The sequence below is a fragment of the Dromaius novaehollandiae genome, chromosome 3 (assembly GCF_036370855.1).
Source record: "Dromaius novaehollandiae isolate bDroNov1 chromosome 3, bDroNov1.hap1, whole genome shotgun sequence".
Lineage (NCBI taxonomy): Eukaryota > Metazoa > Chordata > Aves > Casuariiformes > Dromaiidae > Dromaius > Dromaius novaehollandiae.
In genome coordinates, this window is record NC_088100.1 from 65374443 (window position 1) to 65393642 (window position 19200).

At 35.2% G+C, this 19200-nt stretch overlaps 1 protein-coding gene across 12 annotated transcripts in view; it reads right to left on the reverse strand.

Moving 5' to 3' along the window:
- Positions 1 to 3964: 3964 nt before the first annotated feature.
- Positions 3965 to 19200, reverse strand: part of REPS1 (RALBP1 associated Eps domain containing 1) — a 66936-nt gene continuing 51700 nt past the window's right edge. For 4 of the 12 annotated variants that reach the window (XM_026121571.2, XM_026121537.2, XM_026121565.2 and 1 more), the window contains 11 exons: positions 18691 to 18771; positions 15894 to 15981; positions 14902 to 15003; positions 14183 to 14255; positions 11723 to 11841; positions 10921 to 10985; positions 9384 to 9569; positions 7852 to 7947; positions 7068 to 7216; positions 6405 to 6510; positions 3965 to 5314 (listed from right to left, as the gene is read on the reverse strand). In XM_026121571.2, the coding sequence (XP_025977356.1) occupies positions 5246 to 5314; positions 6405 to 6510; positions 7068 to 7216; positions 7852 to 7947; positions 9384 to 9569; positions 10921 to 10985; positions 11723 to 11841; positions 14183 to 14255; positions 14902 to 15003; positions 15894 to 15981; positions 18691 to 18771 (1134 nt within the window). In that variant the 3' untranslated portion in view covers positions 3965 to 5245. The remainder of the gene's footprint in view (positions 5315 to 6404; positions 6511 to 7067; positions 7217 to 7851; positions 7948 to 9383; positions 9570 to 10920; positions 10986 to 11722; positions 11842 to 14182; positions 14256 to 14901; positions 15004 to 15893; positions 15982 to 18690; positions 18772 to 19200) is intronic. The other 8 variants (XM_026121590.2, XM_064509058.1, XM_026121597.2 and 5 more) reach the window with 4 other exon arrangements.

The window sequence follows — 19200 nt, forward strand, 5'->3', positions numbered from 1 at the left end:
ATCAGGTACACTAAGCATGAAAATCTTCATCAATTGTTAATCACAGATAATCCCCACACACTTATGCTAGACCTTCAGAAGCCCCTAACGAATATTCACATATTCTACAGTTTACAGCAATTGTTGTAATGCATGTTCCACCTCCTCCCCCAACTCTGTGCTAGGGCACATCATTGATCTTAGTGTCTCCTTTCTCAACATGCAACTGAGATTTCAAATGGTTGTCTGTCTTAATTGCCTTTTTAGTAGATCAGAAAGACAGCAGGCTCCTCAGAAAACATTCTAGATTAAAAATAGTGACATATGTTTAATTTGTTCCAGTCCATGGGCCACTCCTTCTGCTGTTGGTTTAAATGCAGTCTCATTTGAGCCAGAGAAAACAGTTAACTCCCTGAAGTTAGATGACAAAACAAAAGTCGCTATAGCAAAAGATGACAGCATTGCTGCTGTTTGGGACAGATCAAAGCATTTAGATATACTGTGCAGTTGGCTGTATTTTCTGTTAACTCCTGAGTAGACATGGAAACAAACACTCCAGTCATGCAAGGTTCAACAGCAGTATTTCTAAAATTTGTTTTTTTCATAAATACACCACTGAAAGTCAGTTTTGAGCTTGCTTTCACTATTTCTGAAATTTTGTTCATTTCCTATGTCACTCATAATCAAGATCAGTTAAAATGCCAGAACCATTTTACTGCTTAAAGAAATAATTCTTCTTTCAGCACTCTTAATATCCATACAGGCCAAAATTAAAGAACATGTTCTCCCAGAGACAGAAGTTAATTCATATGGCTTTCTATGCTACTGTGTGCTGTCAGCCACAGTGACAAATAGTACTAATATTCTTCCCAAAACTTTGGATATAATGCTGTATGTGAGAATACAGATCCAGTATTTTATACAGTTATTGACTCTGATTTTAAATTCAGTATTATAATGAAACAATAACTTAAATGAAAGACATTACTGATGGTGTAGGCATTCAAACTGGGGAAAATGTCTATTGTCAAACCAGTTTGGAACACACTAATGTCAAATATCTTAAAACAGGAATTGCACCTTTAAATGTCATTTTGCCAAATTGCTTAAGGAAATATAACTGAAAGAAAATTAAGTAGTATTTAACCTCCCACCAATATATAATCAACCTTTGAAAGGCAATTAAATCGAAGGATCCCCTGAAGAAAGGTTTACCTTTTCCTTGGGTACTACACTTAACGCTTTACACTCTGATTTGGTTATATATATGTAGGGAAATATATACACACACACTATATGTATAATATATGCACAGGCATTTAAAATGTTTTTTCCTATACAACAGCTACAGTTAGTTGTTTTCATTTCAAACACTAAGAGAATGCACCATTTAAAAATTATTTTTTACTAGGGAATGAAGTCCTAGGTTTTCAAGTAATTCCTTCTGAAGAGCTGTATCATAAGTGTACATCGATATGTATTGTAAAACATGCTGGAATTTTGCTTATCAAATTAAGTTGCATGGCTCAAAAAATGAGTATTCAGTTAAATGCTCTAAAATGCTTGAAAAGTACACAGACTGCATTATAAAGTATTTAAACAACTTAAGCACACAGATGTTTAAAATGTACAAGAACTTTTTATATCTTCACCACAGAGTAAGAATTGCATCTTTATTATTCACTAGGGAGCTTAAACCATGTTTTTGCAACGTATTACCATTTCATGAAACTAACTAGTTTCTAGTTGAACATAAAACTAAGAATAGAATGAATCAAGAGAACACTGACGTTTTCAGGAAAAAGTGATTCAAACAAGGTCAGCTGCATTTAGAGACAAACTCTGTGCATGCCTGAGCCAAGGAGAGTAACTTGACCTGCCCCGGTCCTGAATGGAGGACAGACACATAGCACACCCCATCCATAAGGGACAGAGACATCTCACACAGGAAACAATGCTGAAAATCTATATTCTTTAGTTTTAAGTTTTTATAACCTCAACTCTGTTTTACCCCATGTAAGACAATTTCAGTAATAAAGAGATCCTCTAATTTGTGTAGTATATAAAATCTTTTGCAACTAAAATGAGGGGCACCTGAAATACAAACACACTGAGAATACTTAACTTAAATAGGAAATTTAAAACATGGATTTAAAAGAGTGGCTTTTCAGCTTTTCGCATTTGTATTTTGCAGATCTTCTCTGCTGTCTCAAGGTGGACAATGAATGGAGAGAAAAAGGAATAATCCAAGTAGCTGGAACGAAGAGGCAAATCAGTACGAGAAACAAAGGAAAGGCAAATCAAACTATAAAATAGATGCTCCTCCAATCACAAAATTCAAAGGAAAACATTTTGCAGGTGTTTAAGAAATGCATCCCACTGTCCCTCATCCTAACTGGGTACCTGAATCGTGCCCCATTCTATTTAAACAGTCTGTATTTATACTTGGAGTATAAAAGCATATTTTTTATACTGTACATAGTTCCTCGCCCCAAAGAGCTTACAATCTCAGTTTGTAACAAAACACATCAAGTAGCTGACTCAAGATCAAACAAATGGAGAAGATAGGGAAATAATTTTGTAAGGGATTAAAATGGGGTTACATTACTAAATGAGGTAACTTCTGAACATCATTAGCAGTGATGTTAAGACACAAGCAAATTTTCAGTTAGAAGCTCTTGTGATTGTGAAAAGACTGGTCTAAAATTTAGTGAATGAGCATTAAAAAGCACAAAATTCTTAAAAATAGACTTGGAGAGACAAAAATGTTCAAATTGCTGAATGTCTTCATTTTAGACAGTATGTAACTTGTCATTCTACTGCACAGATTTGGATGTAACAGAAACCCATGTGTGCATGCTAAGTTTGAATGTAAAAAGTTTTTACATCTGAGATTTAAATGTTGAATTTTAAGAATTCTGCTGCAATAAACATAGGCTTAATAAATATTAATATGAAAATAGTTCTACTTAAAAAATGCATTTTAAAGTTAAAATAAGCCATGTGGACACGATACAGTTGGTCTGAAAATAGCATTCTCTGACTAAAGGAAGTCCACTTTCCATGTTCAACTTTTTTTTTAAAACATTGTTCTTTCTCCTCAACAGTTATAACAGAAGTGACCAGTCCATCAACTTTAAGTCTTTAAGTTTTGTTGTTGTTTTATATTTCCCTGGTTATATCTGATTTTATTGAAATCAAAGCTAATTGACAAGACAGAATTGAAGAGTAATTTCTATGTAACACTTGTGCCTATTTAGCCATCATTTCTTAATCCATTCATATGCAAATAGAAAATATCTTCTTTTCATGCACCTGTGACATTCATATCTTCCATACCAAGGAATCTTGCTTTGGATATATACATCAGCAAACTGCAACACTTCCATGATGTTCCCAATAAATAAATAAATAAAAATCTAGGAGTAGTTACATTAAGAAGAAAACCCCATAATTCTCTGGTCAGTATACAATAACGAAAAAGAAAATACTTAATTTTCACCATAACAAATGGCATACCCAGCAGAAAAAGTCTGATTTGAGCTATCCCTTCATAGGGTAAGTAGATGGTAAGAGAATTTAGTTTAAGTATAAAAATGAGACAGTGAGGATAAGGACTGCTAACAGGCGATCCATTTAGTTTGAATAGTGCTCTCAAGGAAATCTACCAGAAATGTAGACTAAGGAACTATAGGTTTCTTTGACCCAAGTCAATACTAGCATTTATTTTTAATAAATTATAACTATATTTATTAGTTTAGTTTGCTTATAGAAGCATACAAAAGGAGTAGGGCCACAGATTACCAAGAGAATTTGACCACTTCTGACCAACAGCTGAGAAAATGAGAAAAAAAAAAGTCAGATTATGATCAACTGCTTGTACATGCCATAAAATTACAAAAAAATTTCCCCTGCAGACCTGTAATAAATTCCTCCCCACCTCTGAATAAGTTTCAATTCCCAGGTAAAGATGAATCAACAAAACTAAAATATTGTGCTGTTTTATTGGTGTAAAAATCACACAATTGCTAGTTCTGATTCTGCAGAGATACATCCATGCAGTTTAACATCTATGATCCCACAGCCAGAAGAAGCCATTAAATAGAGTATCTGCTGTTAGTCAGCAATTAATGCAAATTTACATATGAGATCAAAAGGTGTGTATCATACAATATACAACAAATCCTAATACAGTACATCAACCTGAATAGCAGGATACACTCAGGGAACTCTTAATAGTGAAACCTGTCTATATGCCAGAGAAATAAGGCTTGAAAACAAGATGACAGAAGGTACCCCAGGATTCCTAAGAAGCAAACTGTTCATGTTTTTTGTTTTTTTTTTTTTTTCTGGGAATTAGAAGTTCATAGAGGTATTGACACATTACTTGACAATACAATTTGTTATAGTGGAGACTGGTGGATGTGATCTGTTATTAAAAGGTAATGTGTGAAACATGCAGTTATAGGTGGTGCTCAGGAAATGTGCAATCAATATGTTTGGGATTTATACCTGACTCTTTTCACAGAAGGGATGACTGAAAAAGGTCTGTTTGATAGAGTATCAGTTGTACCATAAGTCTTTATATGCATGCGGTTGAATCAGGATCATGAGTGGATAAAATGTGAACACCTGGCAATCTGTGGTCACATACTCTACAGTGTATGTAACAAAAACACAAAATCAAATCTGGTTGATATGGCTAACAGCCTGCAAGAACGCTGTCAGCCTGAGTAAGCTGGCTTATTGCAAAGAGGCAGGCTTTCTGAAATTGTGAACAATTTTCAAAATTGTCAAAGGCAGCCGGGGAGATAATTGTGGCTGATGATAGCTGATTTGTTTTTCTCTTTTCTTGCACAATAAAATAAATGCCATAGTGAAAGAACAGCTTATGTGCTTAAAGTTTAAAGTCAACTGATTAGCAATGCTCTTCTGCAAAGATGTTTCAATGGGAAAAAAGAAACCACTAAGATTCCAGTTGGAAATTTTGGCGATGAACTTTGCAAACTCAAGTCCAACAAAGATCACGGATGCCCACAGAAAATGTGAGAGGCAGTGTCACATTCAGGGAAAAGTTGTTTTTTTTTTTTTTTCTCCTGTACTGAAATTAAAATACTTAAATACAAAAGTGGACAGATTGACAAAACAGAACCACAACATTTAATGTAGAATAGAGTGCACTGAGCTAAATGCATGGATCTTTAAATAGGCTTTGAAACCAATACCCCTTTCAAAATTAGTAAATTCACAGTTAACGGCAGTAGGCTTAAAGGTGAGAGAAGGGTCGAAGTTGTTCCAGTTGGACTTCCAGGGAGATTCTCTCTTCAAGAACATCCTACAAAAGAAAGATTTTCCACTCACTGTCCACAGAGAAAGAATATTAAAAATTTCCTCATCTGATGAAAACTGGTAAATGTCAGCTTCAGTTTTGAGAACTCCAAGTCCCTTCTAAAATCTGGAGAATTTTTCCCATAATCTGAACAGAAGTTTGGCTAGTGAGTATTTCTAAATGAAAATCAGTACTTTGCTCAAAATTGAAGTCACTTAGTATTTCTTCATTCCTTTCAAATTACCCACAATTACACAGTTGTAACCAGCTGCAAATCTAGCTGTAATATTTTCAAATGAAGTCTGATGTTTTAAGAGAGGTCCTCCCGTTTGTTAAAAGATTAGCAGCTGCCAATTTTTTTTTTCAGTTTTTCCTCTTATGTGAATTTATGCACCTTTATTTTTTTAAATAACCACTAACAAGTAAAATTCAGGTTTGGCAGTTTTAAAAATGGCCTATCTTCAGGCTAGATAGAGCATTAATTCATTTTTAAATTTATTTTATGAACTTGATCATTAAATTTAGACATTGTAAACATAAGAAAGATGGTAAGCGTGTACATGTCTACAAACAAATCCAAAAGGACAATAGCTCATCCTGGGTAAACTGATAACTGTTGTTCCGTTTACTGAGCTGCGAGTTATGCATTCTACACCACTATGTATATTTGTTTAAAAAATATTTATAGTTTTAAGACTTAAGGTTTGCTTTTTCCTTCATAAAAGGAAAGCCACCTTGACTGCTCTTAATACTCTGCTTGTAGAATATGTGACAACCACAACAGCTACCCTGGATTATCAATACTAATTTAAAATTTCAACTTTTCCTCCCTCATTTTTAATGTAGCTGAGAGCAAATCAAGACGTTGAAAGTTACATTACAAAGGATACCTTTACTACTATAAAATATGCTTTTCACAAAAGTTGTCACAATTAGGTATCTTTTATGATCTATAAAAACAACTAAGTATTTTAAGTTGATATCCTCTACTACATTATCATTTGCATGCACAGATACCAATTATAGTGCATCACTAATACCTTGCCCTCTTTGGATTTATGTTTATTTTTTAAACAGACAAAGATCATGGTGTTACCTTTAATTGCTGCTGTAGTTCACTATTCAATCTGGCCAAAACAGTGTTTGTTTCCTTGTTACGTCTGATTGATGCCTGAATTGCCTTCTTGTCCTTCCCCACTGATCTGAGAATATAGTAGAAGTATTTTAATAAATTATTTTGTTGCTTAACTGAATATCTCATTTTTAGTCCCTCTTTAAGTGAGCAGAATCTTCTTTTCAAAATTTAACTTGTTTCAATGAAACAGTGAAAAGCACATTTTTAAAACTGTCATAATAAATCTCCTGAAGACCCAACATATTATAGCACATTCATTTACCTCCAATTGACTAATGTAATAGTCTACTCTCATGCTAGGACACAAAAACTGCAGGTTTAAATTTTGGACTGTTAACAGCAGCCATTATCTGAAGTTAGATACTACATCTTAACACTGTCATCACTTCTTTCCAACATACTTGCAGAAATTAAGAGTCCGCGCTCCAAAAATCAACCTCATTACAAGGTCTCTCAAAACTAGGGGCTTCAGGATGATTTCATTAAAAAGTCACTTTAAACCATTAAGTGATTAATTCAAACACACTGAAATTGCTCACAACTCCTCCCTAGAACAGAAAGCGTGTCTGCTGCTAAAATGTAAACTTCCCAATAACAGATGTATTTATACACTTCTTGGGTTACCTAGGAATAGATGGCTGTGAAGCAAGAACAGCAGCTATGACACCTGTTTTCTGTGTATGTTCCTCAGCTTCAGGTCTTAGCTCATCTTCTGACTTTAATCTTCTGCGAATAGGCTTTGGCGGTGGAGCAAGTGGCGTAGTACCTTTACCCTGAAAGGGAAAACACAGCCTATTAATTCTCACAGATATAGTGCATTTCTACTTAGACCATATCGGGTAATTTCTGTTATGCACTCTTAGAACCAGTTACTTGGCCAACTGTGAATTTATAAGCCCATTAGATATACTTTGATAGATGTCTAGCTGCATCCTCATACTGTCTAGATAAAAACTAAGTACTAACTCCTCCCTGGTGAAAGGGCAGTAAGTTGCTAAATGCTGACATGCTTGATGTGCAAGCAAAAACCCAGTGGTACAGCTGACAAAACTGCAAATACACAATAACATCTTGGTTACGTTTCTTGCCTCTTGCAGTATCTACATGCTTATACCATAAAGTTACAGTTGTCAAGTTTTGCACTAAAACAGTTTTGAACTGTTTCTAAAAGCCTGAATACTTTAAAAAAAAAAAAAAAGCAAAAGTAATGCTCTGTTATTAATCTTGAGAATAAAACTGTGAACATCTTATGATGCAAAAATTCACCATAAGTGGGCCTACTTTGAGAATTTTAAGTGTAAGAAAACTAGATTCAAGGGGAAGTGTATAAAGTTGGTGTATTGAAACAACCATATATTTTCATATACATCAGACAGCTGCATTCTTTTTCCAAGTGTACTTTGCATACCGCACTAGTGGGGACATTAGCAGGTGCTTTGTCTTCAACTCTTCCATCTGCTTTGGCAACTCTGAGAGAACTTGCAGAATCAGAGGGCTTTTCAACCTAAAAGGATTTTAAACTATATTTAGAAAACTATTGCTTAACAAATACTCAATTTGGCAACAGTTGGAATAAACAGAAGTATGCTGTGTTTCTGATATAAGAATACAGTTAACATTCTAAATTCTAGTTCAAGTCTTCTTTAGAAGCATATGCTGGAATAACAACATACAACAAAACCCATCCAAAACCATCTTGGTCACAAACACTGCTCTTATCTGGGAGCAGGTTATAGAAAAAGGCATAAAGGAAAGCTGCACTTCTAGAATCAACAGCCTGACCTGTCTTTTGTAACAGAAATTCAGATTTTGATACAGAATCTAAATTCACTAGAAAATACCTGCTAAACAGTTTCTTGAAAGTACTCAGCTCTCAAGCACTGTACTCTGGATGTTTAGAACACTGGAAGACTTCTGAACAAAGCCGGATCTCCACTGTTACAAGGGGTGTACAGGAGAGGCTGTGACCTGATGATAAAACACTACCACTGTTTCTGTAATAATATTGCCACCATCTAGCTATCTGTTACTGCCAAAGGTTAATTCCTCCGATGGAACAGATATGACTGTTCCCCACCCACCTCAGTGCAAAATAATCAGCAGGCTTAGCTTAAGCAGCTTTCAGTAGCAGCTTAAACTGACACAGCTGATTTTGCCATGAAGTACATGGAAAGTGCTCAGGTTGTCTCACTGATTTCCCTGGGTGAGAGAAGCAACAATATCCTGCTGATAGGCAGGAGGATTTTGAAGCATCACAGATACTTTTGCAACTGATGATGCCCAAGTGCCCCAGAGAATTTACAGTCCATATGGAGGGTGCAAATTATGAGAAGGAAAACATGAAGTAATTCATGTAGTCACAGTAAGGCAATAACAAATGGGAATAAACCTTCAGGTTTCCAAATTCCAAGTCCTGTGCCATATCGCAGGAAACCAGGCTTTGTAAACATCTCAAAAAAATCTATTACAGGAAGATTCTGAAGCTCTATTCACTTCAGCTGTTCGTCCAATGGCTTTGAACTAAACCGAGTAACTGGATTTTAGCAGCTGTTTATGATATGTGACAGTCATCTCATTTAGAAGGACACACTATTTTAGAACTTATCTGTAAGTCACTTGAAAGACTGGCAGAAACAACCAGAAGAGAAATCTTCCCAGCACCAAATTTTAAATGCACCACTACAAATATATTTGTTCATATACACATGCTAATAAATACAAAATCAGTAAGATCAAGAACTGAGAGCAAAAAATTCTTTTGCCCAGGTGTTTGGTAATTACTAAAGAAGTGCAGCAATGTATAATAAAATCGTTTTCTAGCCATGGATTAGGCCACTAAAAAAGAATCACTGCTTCAACAGCATAATTGGGTTTTAACAGTGAAAGTCTCATAACTGTTGGTAGTATTAAGTAATTGATGTCATGCTCATTTCTGCTCACCTGCAAGACTTCTGTGTGTCTTTCAATTTCATCATCTTCCTCTTTGTTTACACCTGATGCAGCAAATGCCTCAAACTGGCTGAAGTCTGCAAAATTTGGCTGCTCTGGTATTTGTTGAGGTGAGGTACTGGTATGAGCTATTAGGCCTTCAGCATCTACTGGGCGATGCATGTGAGGACCTGGACCCTACAATAAAACAATGAAAACAGTTAGCAACAAAGTTCTTGACATAATGGATCTGAGATAAAGAAACTTCCCATACAGGTTTGTGACAGAACACTAGTAATGAAAATTACCTTTTTAGCCTCACAATTTAAGTCCTGTTATTAGAACAGAGCACATCTCATCCAAGAAAAACAGACAAACCACACTCCGTGGTTATAAAAACAGAGAAATAGTTAAGAGAAAAGTTCAGTCAGATGAGCTATTATGTCAGTGGATGAGACTAAAGATGGATGTACAGTAGGACTACCTAGAATCACTGGAGAGCAGATATATTTATGCGGTAACAGAGTCCAGCTTGGTCATGTGAGGCTTGAAACAGATTTTTAGCCTAGTTCCATTGAGAAACATGCTTATGTAATCATACTGTGTGGAAGTATGGGCCTGTTATTGTACCCTCCTTCCCCGCAGATGATTTCTGAGTCCATTGACTGACTTCATGAAATTTCATAAAAACAGAAATCCAAGTAGAGAACATTACAAACGCTCCAAATGCGGGACCTGCTGTACCATGAGCTCAGACTTTATTACAAAGCAGAGAAAACACACAGGAGACCACTTAAGAGTATTTACACTGCAGAAACAGCTTCAAGCACAAAAGAAATCCATGAGAACTAGGCTTCATTTCTGGTGTTTATAAAACTATTAGTCTTCTATATATGACACAGAAAATTACTGTATGACTCAGATTCTAGCTGCTGTTGAAAAACAACCAAAAAACAACTCTACCTGTCCCATGTCAGATCTGGACAGCAGTTGAAGGATTCAGCTGGCTGAGACAAGGAAAAACTTCTTTGCAGGACATGTTTTCTACCAGGTCAGTTATTTGAACTGATTCAGGTTAGTACTGCAAGATCACTTAGTCTATAACATGGGAAGTAGTGGGATCACTCTTTTTGGGAGCAGACACATTATGTGAAACCATACCCTATGCCAGATATATGGATGTAAAGACAAGTACTTAAGTTTCACAGCACTTCAAAAGATCTCTCTCAGTCTGTGTTATGTCCTATTAGCAATACAGGAACAGGGAAAGGAATATAAAACTAAGTTTCTTCTCTTACAACACAGAGTGCCAAAACCATTCCATTCCTCCTCAATCTCTAGTTTAAGCTCTTCTCCAGGGATCCACCAGAAGCAATTCCTTTTTCAGGAAAGGCTAACATATGGCAAAGCCCAGAATATAACCAACACTGATCCAAAAATACCAGCCAATGGTCCACATTTTAGAGAGAAGTTACAATCTGGAGAAAGATAAAAATATTACTGTCTCATGCACCAAGTTATAGTATGATTTTTTCAAAAGTCACATCACCTGTGAAGGCTGTGGTCTTGGAGGCACTGCAGGGGGATAGGCAACAACTCCAGCCTGTTGCTGTCCTGTAAGAGAGGCATCACATCTGGCTAAGATTGTTAATCTACTTTATTAGAACACTGTCTGATTTTTCAACTCATCAATGTGAAAAATCCTGCAAATGATGCCTACATGCAAGTCCACCATATTTAGGACTGTAATGTCCTTTCAAATTTAAAAATAGACAAACCGAGAATATGGGGGTATTGTCCTTCACTCCAGTTTGAAATATAATCATGGTCATACTTTTCTGATCTTAGTGTTTCTTTTAACCCTATTATATACTGTTAACATTTCTTTGCACTTTGTGATCCTGAGCTGAGAAGTACTTTTCAGAATTGCAATAAAAACATTAACAAGAGCATCAAAAGTGACCTTTAATCATTTCCTCTTAAGTGAAGTATTTAATATTCATGTTCTAAACAACTCAGATAACAAAAGAATGCCTTTTGAAGGTAACAGGCAGGTGCATGACATGTGCATGCACTACCAAAATGGTACTTCCCAACTCTGCTTCCCCTACTCATCCCCAGGACTACAATGCCAGCACTCAATTTACTTTTAAATTACCTATTTAACCAAAACGGCATATAAATTTTTATATAAACAGTAAGAGTGACAACTTGACATTTTCAGCTTTTTCACTCAGAAGTAATGTTTTAAAAATATATTCTAAATCCTTCCTCAAAGGAAAAAAGAAATTGTTTGCTTCAGAGAGAGATGTTCTGAAAAATAAAATACACAAGGAACACAGTATATCTACCTGGGGTAACTGAAAAGGATCTGTTCATATCTAAAGATGATGATCGAGAATGAGACTGATGAGGCCTTGGAGGGGGTGGAGGTGGTGCAGTACTGTCTGGAGAGGTTCCTGAATGTGATCTGTAAAATATATAAGCCTCTGTAGGTATTTTTTTTTTTAAAGGCACCTACAACAACAGAATTAAAATGCAGAATTTCTTCAAAGTATGCAATTAAAAATAAGTTTGATAGGTGGAAAAGAGCCTGATGATTGCTTCTGATTTTGAAGAGAGCAAAATCACTTTTAAACTTCTGATATTCTTTGATTTCACAGTTGTTTTTATATTTCCATTTGCTTTAATCTCCATTCTCCAAATTATTCTTATCTTGCCTCTGGTAATTTATCTTGGGGAAACCTATGGCCTCTAGCAGACATCCCGAACAATGATAGTTCAAGAATGCAGAATCCTCAATATGGTAATTCCACCCAGATAGTAGTCACTATGATTTGCAAAATATGTAAGATGTAGTCAACACCCTGATTAGCTTTTAAACTGTTAAGCTCAATATCACTGAAAGAGAATATTATGTTTCTGTTGCATCTGCCTCCAGGTCTATCAAGCTTAAGTAAGGAGTATCTCAGTATACAAGGTGTGCGTACGTGCGCGCGTGTGCATGCGTGTAAATAGTTTGCCAGAAATTTTCCAAATCTGCATACTTGATAGGATCTTCAGAAATTTTGACTCATTTTTAGGTAGGATCACCATCTAGTGGATATCTCTTGCAAGTTCATCAAGCACACATTCAGAAAGTACGTTAGAAGGATGAAGTACTGCACTAAAGTGCAATTTAAGTGGGATTTACTGTCTACAATATTTTTATGCAGTTTTCATTTAAAAAGCAGCTTGCAGAAACTTCCTAGAGTAGTCCAATTTTGAGTGAAACACTGACATCCAACATTAACATAGCTACACTTTTTTCAGCTCATACAAAAGTGAGTCTTTTCTACATGATTGACTCTAACATTCTTCTATAAATATCACAAGATGAAACTAGGAGAGTTAAGAGGCACCCTAAGTTTCACACCAAAACCTGAAATTTCAAAATGTATAAATCTAGACAGAAAACAGAGTTATCCTAATACAAGTATCTGCTTTTCTCCTGTCCAGGAGGATGCCTCTGTAACACTTGCACAACCCCTCCAGTTAATGAAATACAAATCTAATTACAATGACTCCTACAGTTGTCACCTGCTGGGCTAGTAGTGTCTTAAAGGCACAAGTAGGATAAAAAAGAAAAAGTGGGTTAAGAACACTCCTGAAGCATCATTATCTGACAAAGCCCTGCCAGTTTTAGCTTCAAAATATAAAGAGTACTCTGAACTGACAGCAGGGTTAAGCAGAATGCCATGTTTATAGGTAAAACTGCAATTGGTAAAAGAGATATCAATGGAAGGGAACAGAAGAGAAAGTATGAGAATAATTTCCTGGCTAGACAATACCAGATTTGGAAGATCTGGACAGAAGCTACCTGTGCCAGAAATGGGCAATTCAGAGACCTGCTGGTCTACACAAGTCAGCAAGGGAACCCAACCCAAAAATCAAAACCAAAAAGAACGTGCTACAATGAAAATAAGCAAGAAACCATCATCTTGGGCGAAAAGCATACATAGAATCAGGACAGAGAATCAGATTTGCCATTAAGTAACAATGGGGGAAAGTTTTCAAGATGCTGTACTGAAAGGTAATTGCAAGTCTGTCTTTGTTACTGAAGTCACCCTAATTATTTTTGTTTTGAAACTTACCTTTGAAACTGATTGTAAGATGGTTAATGGTGTAGCTAGTTTTTAATCCTATTCAGGCACAGATTTAATGGGGACAATTAACACCAGCTGGTACAGCACGTTCTTTTATGTCATAAGATGCATTTTTGGTTATGTGCTTGCATAGCTTCCTCCAATCCCTTAGTTTATACTGGGCCTATGACTGCCCTTCATTTTACACAAGCTCATTATTAACAGAGTTTGAGTTACTACCATGATATTGCTAATCTATTTTTTAAATCTTTCATGCTACACAGAATTACCAGGTCCGTCTCCTTAATGCCTAATATGGTATTTAAAAAAAAAAAATCAGTTGCAAGCAACATTATGATCCCCTGTGATTATACTTCCTTGTGTTTAAAGAAAAAGTTTTTATCAAAATTTCTGACTGATCAGAGAGTTTCATTTGATCAGCCAACCCCAAACAACTCTTTAGACTACATTATTTTTTGAATTCTCACTTTACACATTAACAGCAACAGCATACATTTCTAATACATTAGAAAACAGACTGCCTTCAGACTTCTGACTGTTAAAGTAATAGTCTTGGCCATTACTTTAAAAGCTAGTTGTCAAATAACCAGAAATTCAGAATAGGGAGACTAGATCTCTTTAAACACCTTTAGTTTTACTTGTTGATTCAGTTGCTGCTCTACTGACCGTTGTCGTGTTACAGTGCTTCCAATTTGCTCTGGATCTGAAGTATAGGAGTCTGAACTGCTGTAACCATCTGCTGGTAGAAGAAAAGCACAACATTTTATAATCATTTTTGCATTGCTGTTACTCTCTAACAGATACAGTTCATATATAATTTCAAATTACCCAAACCAATTTAATGTCCTTGTAAGGCATCATCTGGGCAGGTTTTAGATGTAGAAAGTGCTTAAAATAAATGAAAACTATCATGGGCAGATATACAGTTAAAAAGCTGTACCTACAAAAGAAATCTGGAAGTCTATAACATTTTGGTAAGAGCTGAAACAGAGGAGAATAGCCTGAAAACTTATTTTTCAAAAAATTTGTTACATGGGTCTGAGAAGTAGAATCAAATGTTACTTATTTAATTTAGCTTTCAATACATTTCAATTTCTCATTCTGAAATTAAAATAGAAAACAGAAAAATGACAAAGCAGCTGATAGGAAATGGACTTTTTTTTTTAACAGAGATAGCAGGAAGAGTCCAAGGGAAACATCTCCAAGGACATCAAATAATACTTTACTAGTTTTAGTAAGTACTTTTAGAAATGCCTTTATTCTCATGTTAAGTTCATGTTCATTTCAGGGCTTCTGCATCTAGCAAGGTTTCATTCACTGAAAAATTATCAGCTCTATAGTTTGCTTAATTTTATAGTGACATCCAAAAGTACCTCAATACTTACTAACTGTATTTCCAGCTGTAAATTTTACAGATGAACTCATTTTGTTTTCTTCTGGGAGATCAGGCGGTTTCACAAGTAATGGACTAGTAGGATTAGCATGATCTAGATGAAAAAACAAGTCTAAATAAACAAACGTATTCAAACTAGCCTTTACTACTTAGGTCAAAGCTTTACAAAAACTTTCTGCCCTAAACTGAAGTGCTGTATTCAAACTAAAAGTGTTTAAATTATAGCACTTTTTATGTCCAAGTTATTTTTGAAGTTTTACATTTTAATAGTGTATTTATATTTCTTAGTACTCAGAGTTGCAAATCTTTACCTATTTACATGGTTAGTGAAATGCTGAAAGAAGTGTGTTGTGCATACTTGCTTATTCTCATATGCTACAAGCTGTACAAAAGTTACATGAGTTTATGAAATACTGGAGTATTAGGTCACATTTATAAACTGAGACTGTGGACTCCACTATTCCTAAAGGAAAAAAATCAAGCAAGCTTGTTTATTATTGACCAGAGTATAAAAAAGGCTACCAATCCTTTCAAATGCTGTCAGGTTTCAAAGGAACAAACAGCATTTCTGACTGCAGTAGAACAAGCTGTCTCTCCATACCTCTATTTTATTAACTACAAAACACAGGATTTACCAAGGCAGGTGATGTTCTCAATTTGCACAGCCTCCTCCAGTATTTAATGAGAAAACCTAGGCATTCTCCCAGAGTCCCCAAATAAATCTATAATATCATGCTTCCGAACTGCTCCAAGCAATCATCTCTTATAGACGGTAAAATCCTCACAGAACCTAACAGCTCAAACTCTGCATATATCAGAACAGTACTCTAATACTTAGCACAGAGAATCTCATGGATAGTTACACTGGTTGCAACTCCAGATACTTTTATCTAAGCACATGGAAAAAATGTCAGAATTTTTAAGGAAACAAAGCTAACTCTAATCGTACAAAACTTTCCTGATTAGCAAGGGAAAACATCCTACCACTTCCAGTTCTTTTAAGTTCCATTTCCTGCATGTGGATTTTGCTTGGAGTCATTCTTATGGGAACTGGGTGCACAATTGCCGTATCCTGTGGAAGAGATGGAGGAAGTGATGTCAATCTAGTTTTAGATTAAGTCTCTCATGCCATGTGAAAGCAATTTTTAAACAAAAATTCATAAATTTAATTTTTACAGAGTTTCAGGGAGTTGAACAGACGCATAAACCCAAAGCTGTATGAGCCAAAGTTACTCTAAGCATTTATAAAGTGTACCTAGCATTCGACTTAAAAAGGGCACTAGAAATGTTTCTATAGGTAACTGATGTAATTAGGACCTCTACTTTGCTAGCTTTCTGCCATCATCTGGCATACCAGATATTTGTCACTTCAAATGCATCTTCAAAACAAACTTCAAAATCCCATTCCCAGGTTTTACCTATGATGCCCCCAAAAGTTATGGGCTCTTTAAACAGCATGAGTAATTCTCTGTAAAATACATACTTTGTAGCAGTTTAAGCCAAATAATTTCAGGTATCTTTAAAACAGTAAAATCCTTGAAACTTCAGTATAGTAAACAATATGAAATACATTGTTAGATAGGCATTGACTTTATACCTATAGGCATTTTCTTTGCGTTTCAGATAAGCGACTATATTATTATAATGTACTTTATAGACAGCCCTTTCCATTTGATTTGGATACCAAGTGTAGATAGCTTAAAAAAATTCCCAAACTTTTACGCTTGCCCACATGTAACAAAAATATGGACATACTCATTTGAGATGTTTTTCTGTCATCTATCTTCAGAATATATGAATGGATGGGCCAATGACAGCACAAAGAAACAGAGCATATTGTGTCTCTAGGTATATATAAAGAGGTTTCAAAACTCCTCAGGCATCAAAACTTTAACCTGATTTTGACTATTCAACTAGACCACTTTCACAAAACATAGTACATTTACACGAATAATTTATAATAACCGTTTACACTGATCTGTATTACTCTTTTGCTGTAAATATAAACTTTTAAGGCCACTTTCTAATAACAGTTCAAACACTGCTGCAACATAACTTATGGATATCAATTAAAAATATATTGGATTTTTCAATAATGGGATTGCCATGTAAAGATCACTCTTGCTGTAGCTACCTTGTTCCTGTACTCTAATCTAATGGGCAGCTAATACAAAAAACCTCACTTGCCTGAAAAAGTTAAATGAACTTCATATAAAGTATTAATACAGATCAATATACACAAAGCAATTTAATGCGTTACCAACTTTCACTTAAAACAGGCAAATTATGTTCATATATCAAAGAATGAACGTGCTTTTTTACTCCTCCCATTTATTTTTTCCCTTCAAACAAGCCGCTTCTCCAATAGTGAGAGAAACAAGTCAGGCTATGAATTTACTTTTTAGTTAGTTTTTAACAAATGCTCAAGAAAACCGATTCTCTCCTTCGGGAACACAAGAGAACAGGTTGTTCTGTAGCTCAGGCCTATCGCATATACTTCCAGTATTTTTATGTATTTTTCTTCATATATCATCACAGTTCTACTTTTAAATTTTTTCCCTATATGTGGCTAATTTTACACTTCAGATTTGCTATTTGCTAATTATATGTAAAAATAAATTACTAGTCTATTGTGGAAGCAATATGGTGATAGCTACTTACTATTAAGCAATTGTATACAATAACAAACACAACCAGGAACTGATTTCAGATGTGTACACTTCTTTACAATAGACTTCAGTTTAACTGTAATATAGTTACAAAGTCTTAGAGATGAAAAAGAATTGGATTTTAAGTACGACATTTTAATTTGCTTTGAATATATTTAATAAGGGCAATTCTAGGGGTTAGAAACAGTGCAGTCTCAATTCTATCTTCCAGCATCTAGAAACATTATTTCTAATAAACAGCAGTGTTAATTCCAAGAATACAAGCCACCTATATACATATACATATTTTTACACAAGTGACCTGTTTAATATTAGAAGCAGTGAAATGTATATTATGTGTATCTACTATGTTCTGTGATACAAACAGGTTAAAATGAACACAGTGATAATTAAATCTGTGAGAAAAGCAGGATGAAAGCACCTAAATACTGAAGTAATTTTAAGGCACTTCAGAACTGCTTCAGTGTCACATGCTATAAAGTTTAAAACCAGCAGAACTTAAAGCACTATAGTAAAGTTCTGGCTCCAAAGCTTGGCAAAATATCTAACTGCATAATCATTCAGAGCACTCCTCACTAAAGCGTTAAAACAGCAAAGGATTTAGCTGGAGAAATACTAAAAGCTCTACCAATAAGTAACATGGTAAAAACATTACGAGTATGAAATACCACACCCATTCAAGTCTGACAGTTTTTTCCCCTTAGATTGGCACTGTCAGCTCTAAGATTTTGTACAAAGCAAGTTCTGCAATTAGAAAAGACACTGAAGACAAAATTTGAAGAGCAACCGATTTATTACTGGGAGCGGCCCTTGAGTTATCTCATGAATATTTTCAGAAAACCCTTATATTTAAATACTTTGCATAATACAGGTTTGCAAGCAGTGTTGTATTGCATCAAAATCAAGAAAAAAAACATTTTTTGCACTTCGATATTAAAAGTGAGTAGTACCAGAAAACTTCTATTCCTAACATAAGCAAAAAAAATTAATAAGCCTGCCACCATTCCCATAAAAGCAGTCCATGGAATCATGCATAACAGCTAAATACAATGTACGGAAATTTGGTGTTAATAAAATTAATTTCAAACAAGCAAGCTAAGTGATTGACTTACAGGATCAGCTGGTGCAATGTTAGAATCAAATTGGGTCAGAGTTTGTGAGCTTGAAGAGCGTTCGCTAAATGTCTCCCACTGCTGAACAGACAGAGGAGAGAAGTCAGCATGATGAGAAAGATGGGAGTAAAAGATCACTGAGGAGATTTAGCATAGTAGTTCAGAGGTTGCACTGGAAAGTACTAAATTCACACTGGACAGTATTTAACTTGGAAGCCACGCTAATATACCCTGAATCTTTTATTTCCATCTGAGATTGCTGTGCAAGCAAGTGTATTACCTGCCAACATCAATTATCTATATTCACTTTTCATAATGAAGATACAGGCACACAGTCAGTTCAGAAGTATTCTAAGAGTTTGTGTTTTTCAATGTAAATCACACAAGTTAAAAAAAAAGCTGCTTAAGCCACTGAAATATAGTAAAGATACAATCAGTGCCATATGTTGTGGGTGTTCATAATTACAAATCCCACAAACATTCCTCAGTTTTGTAGTTGCCAATTTTCAA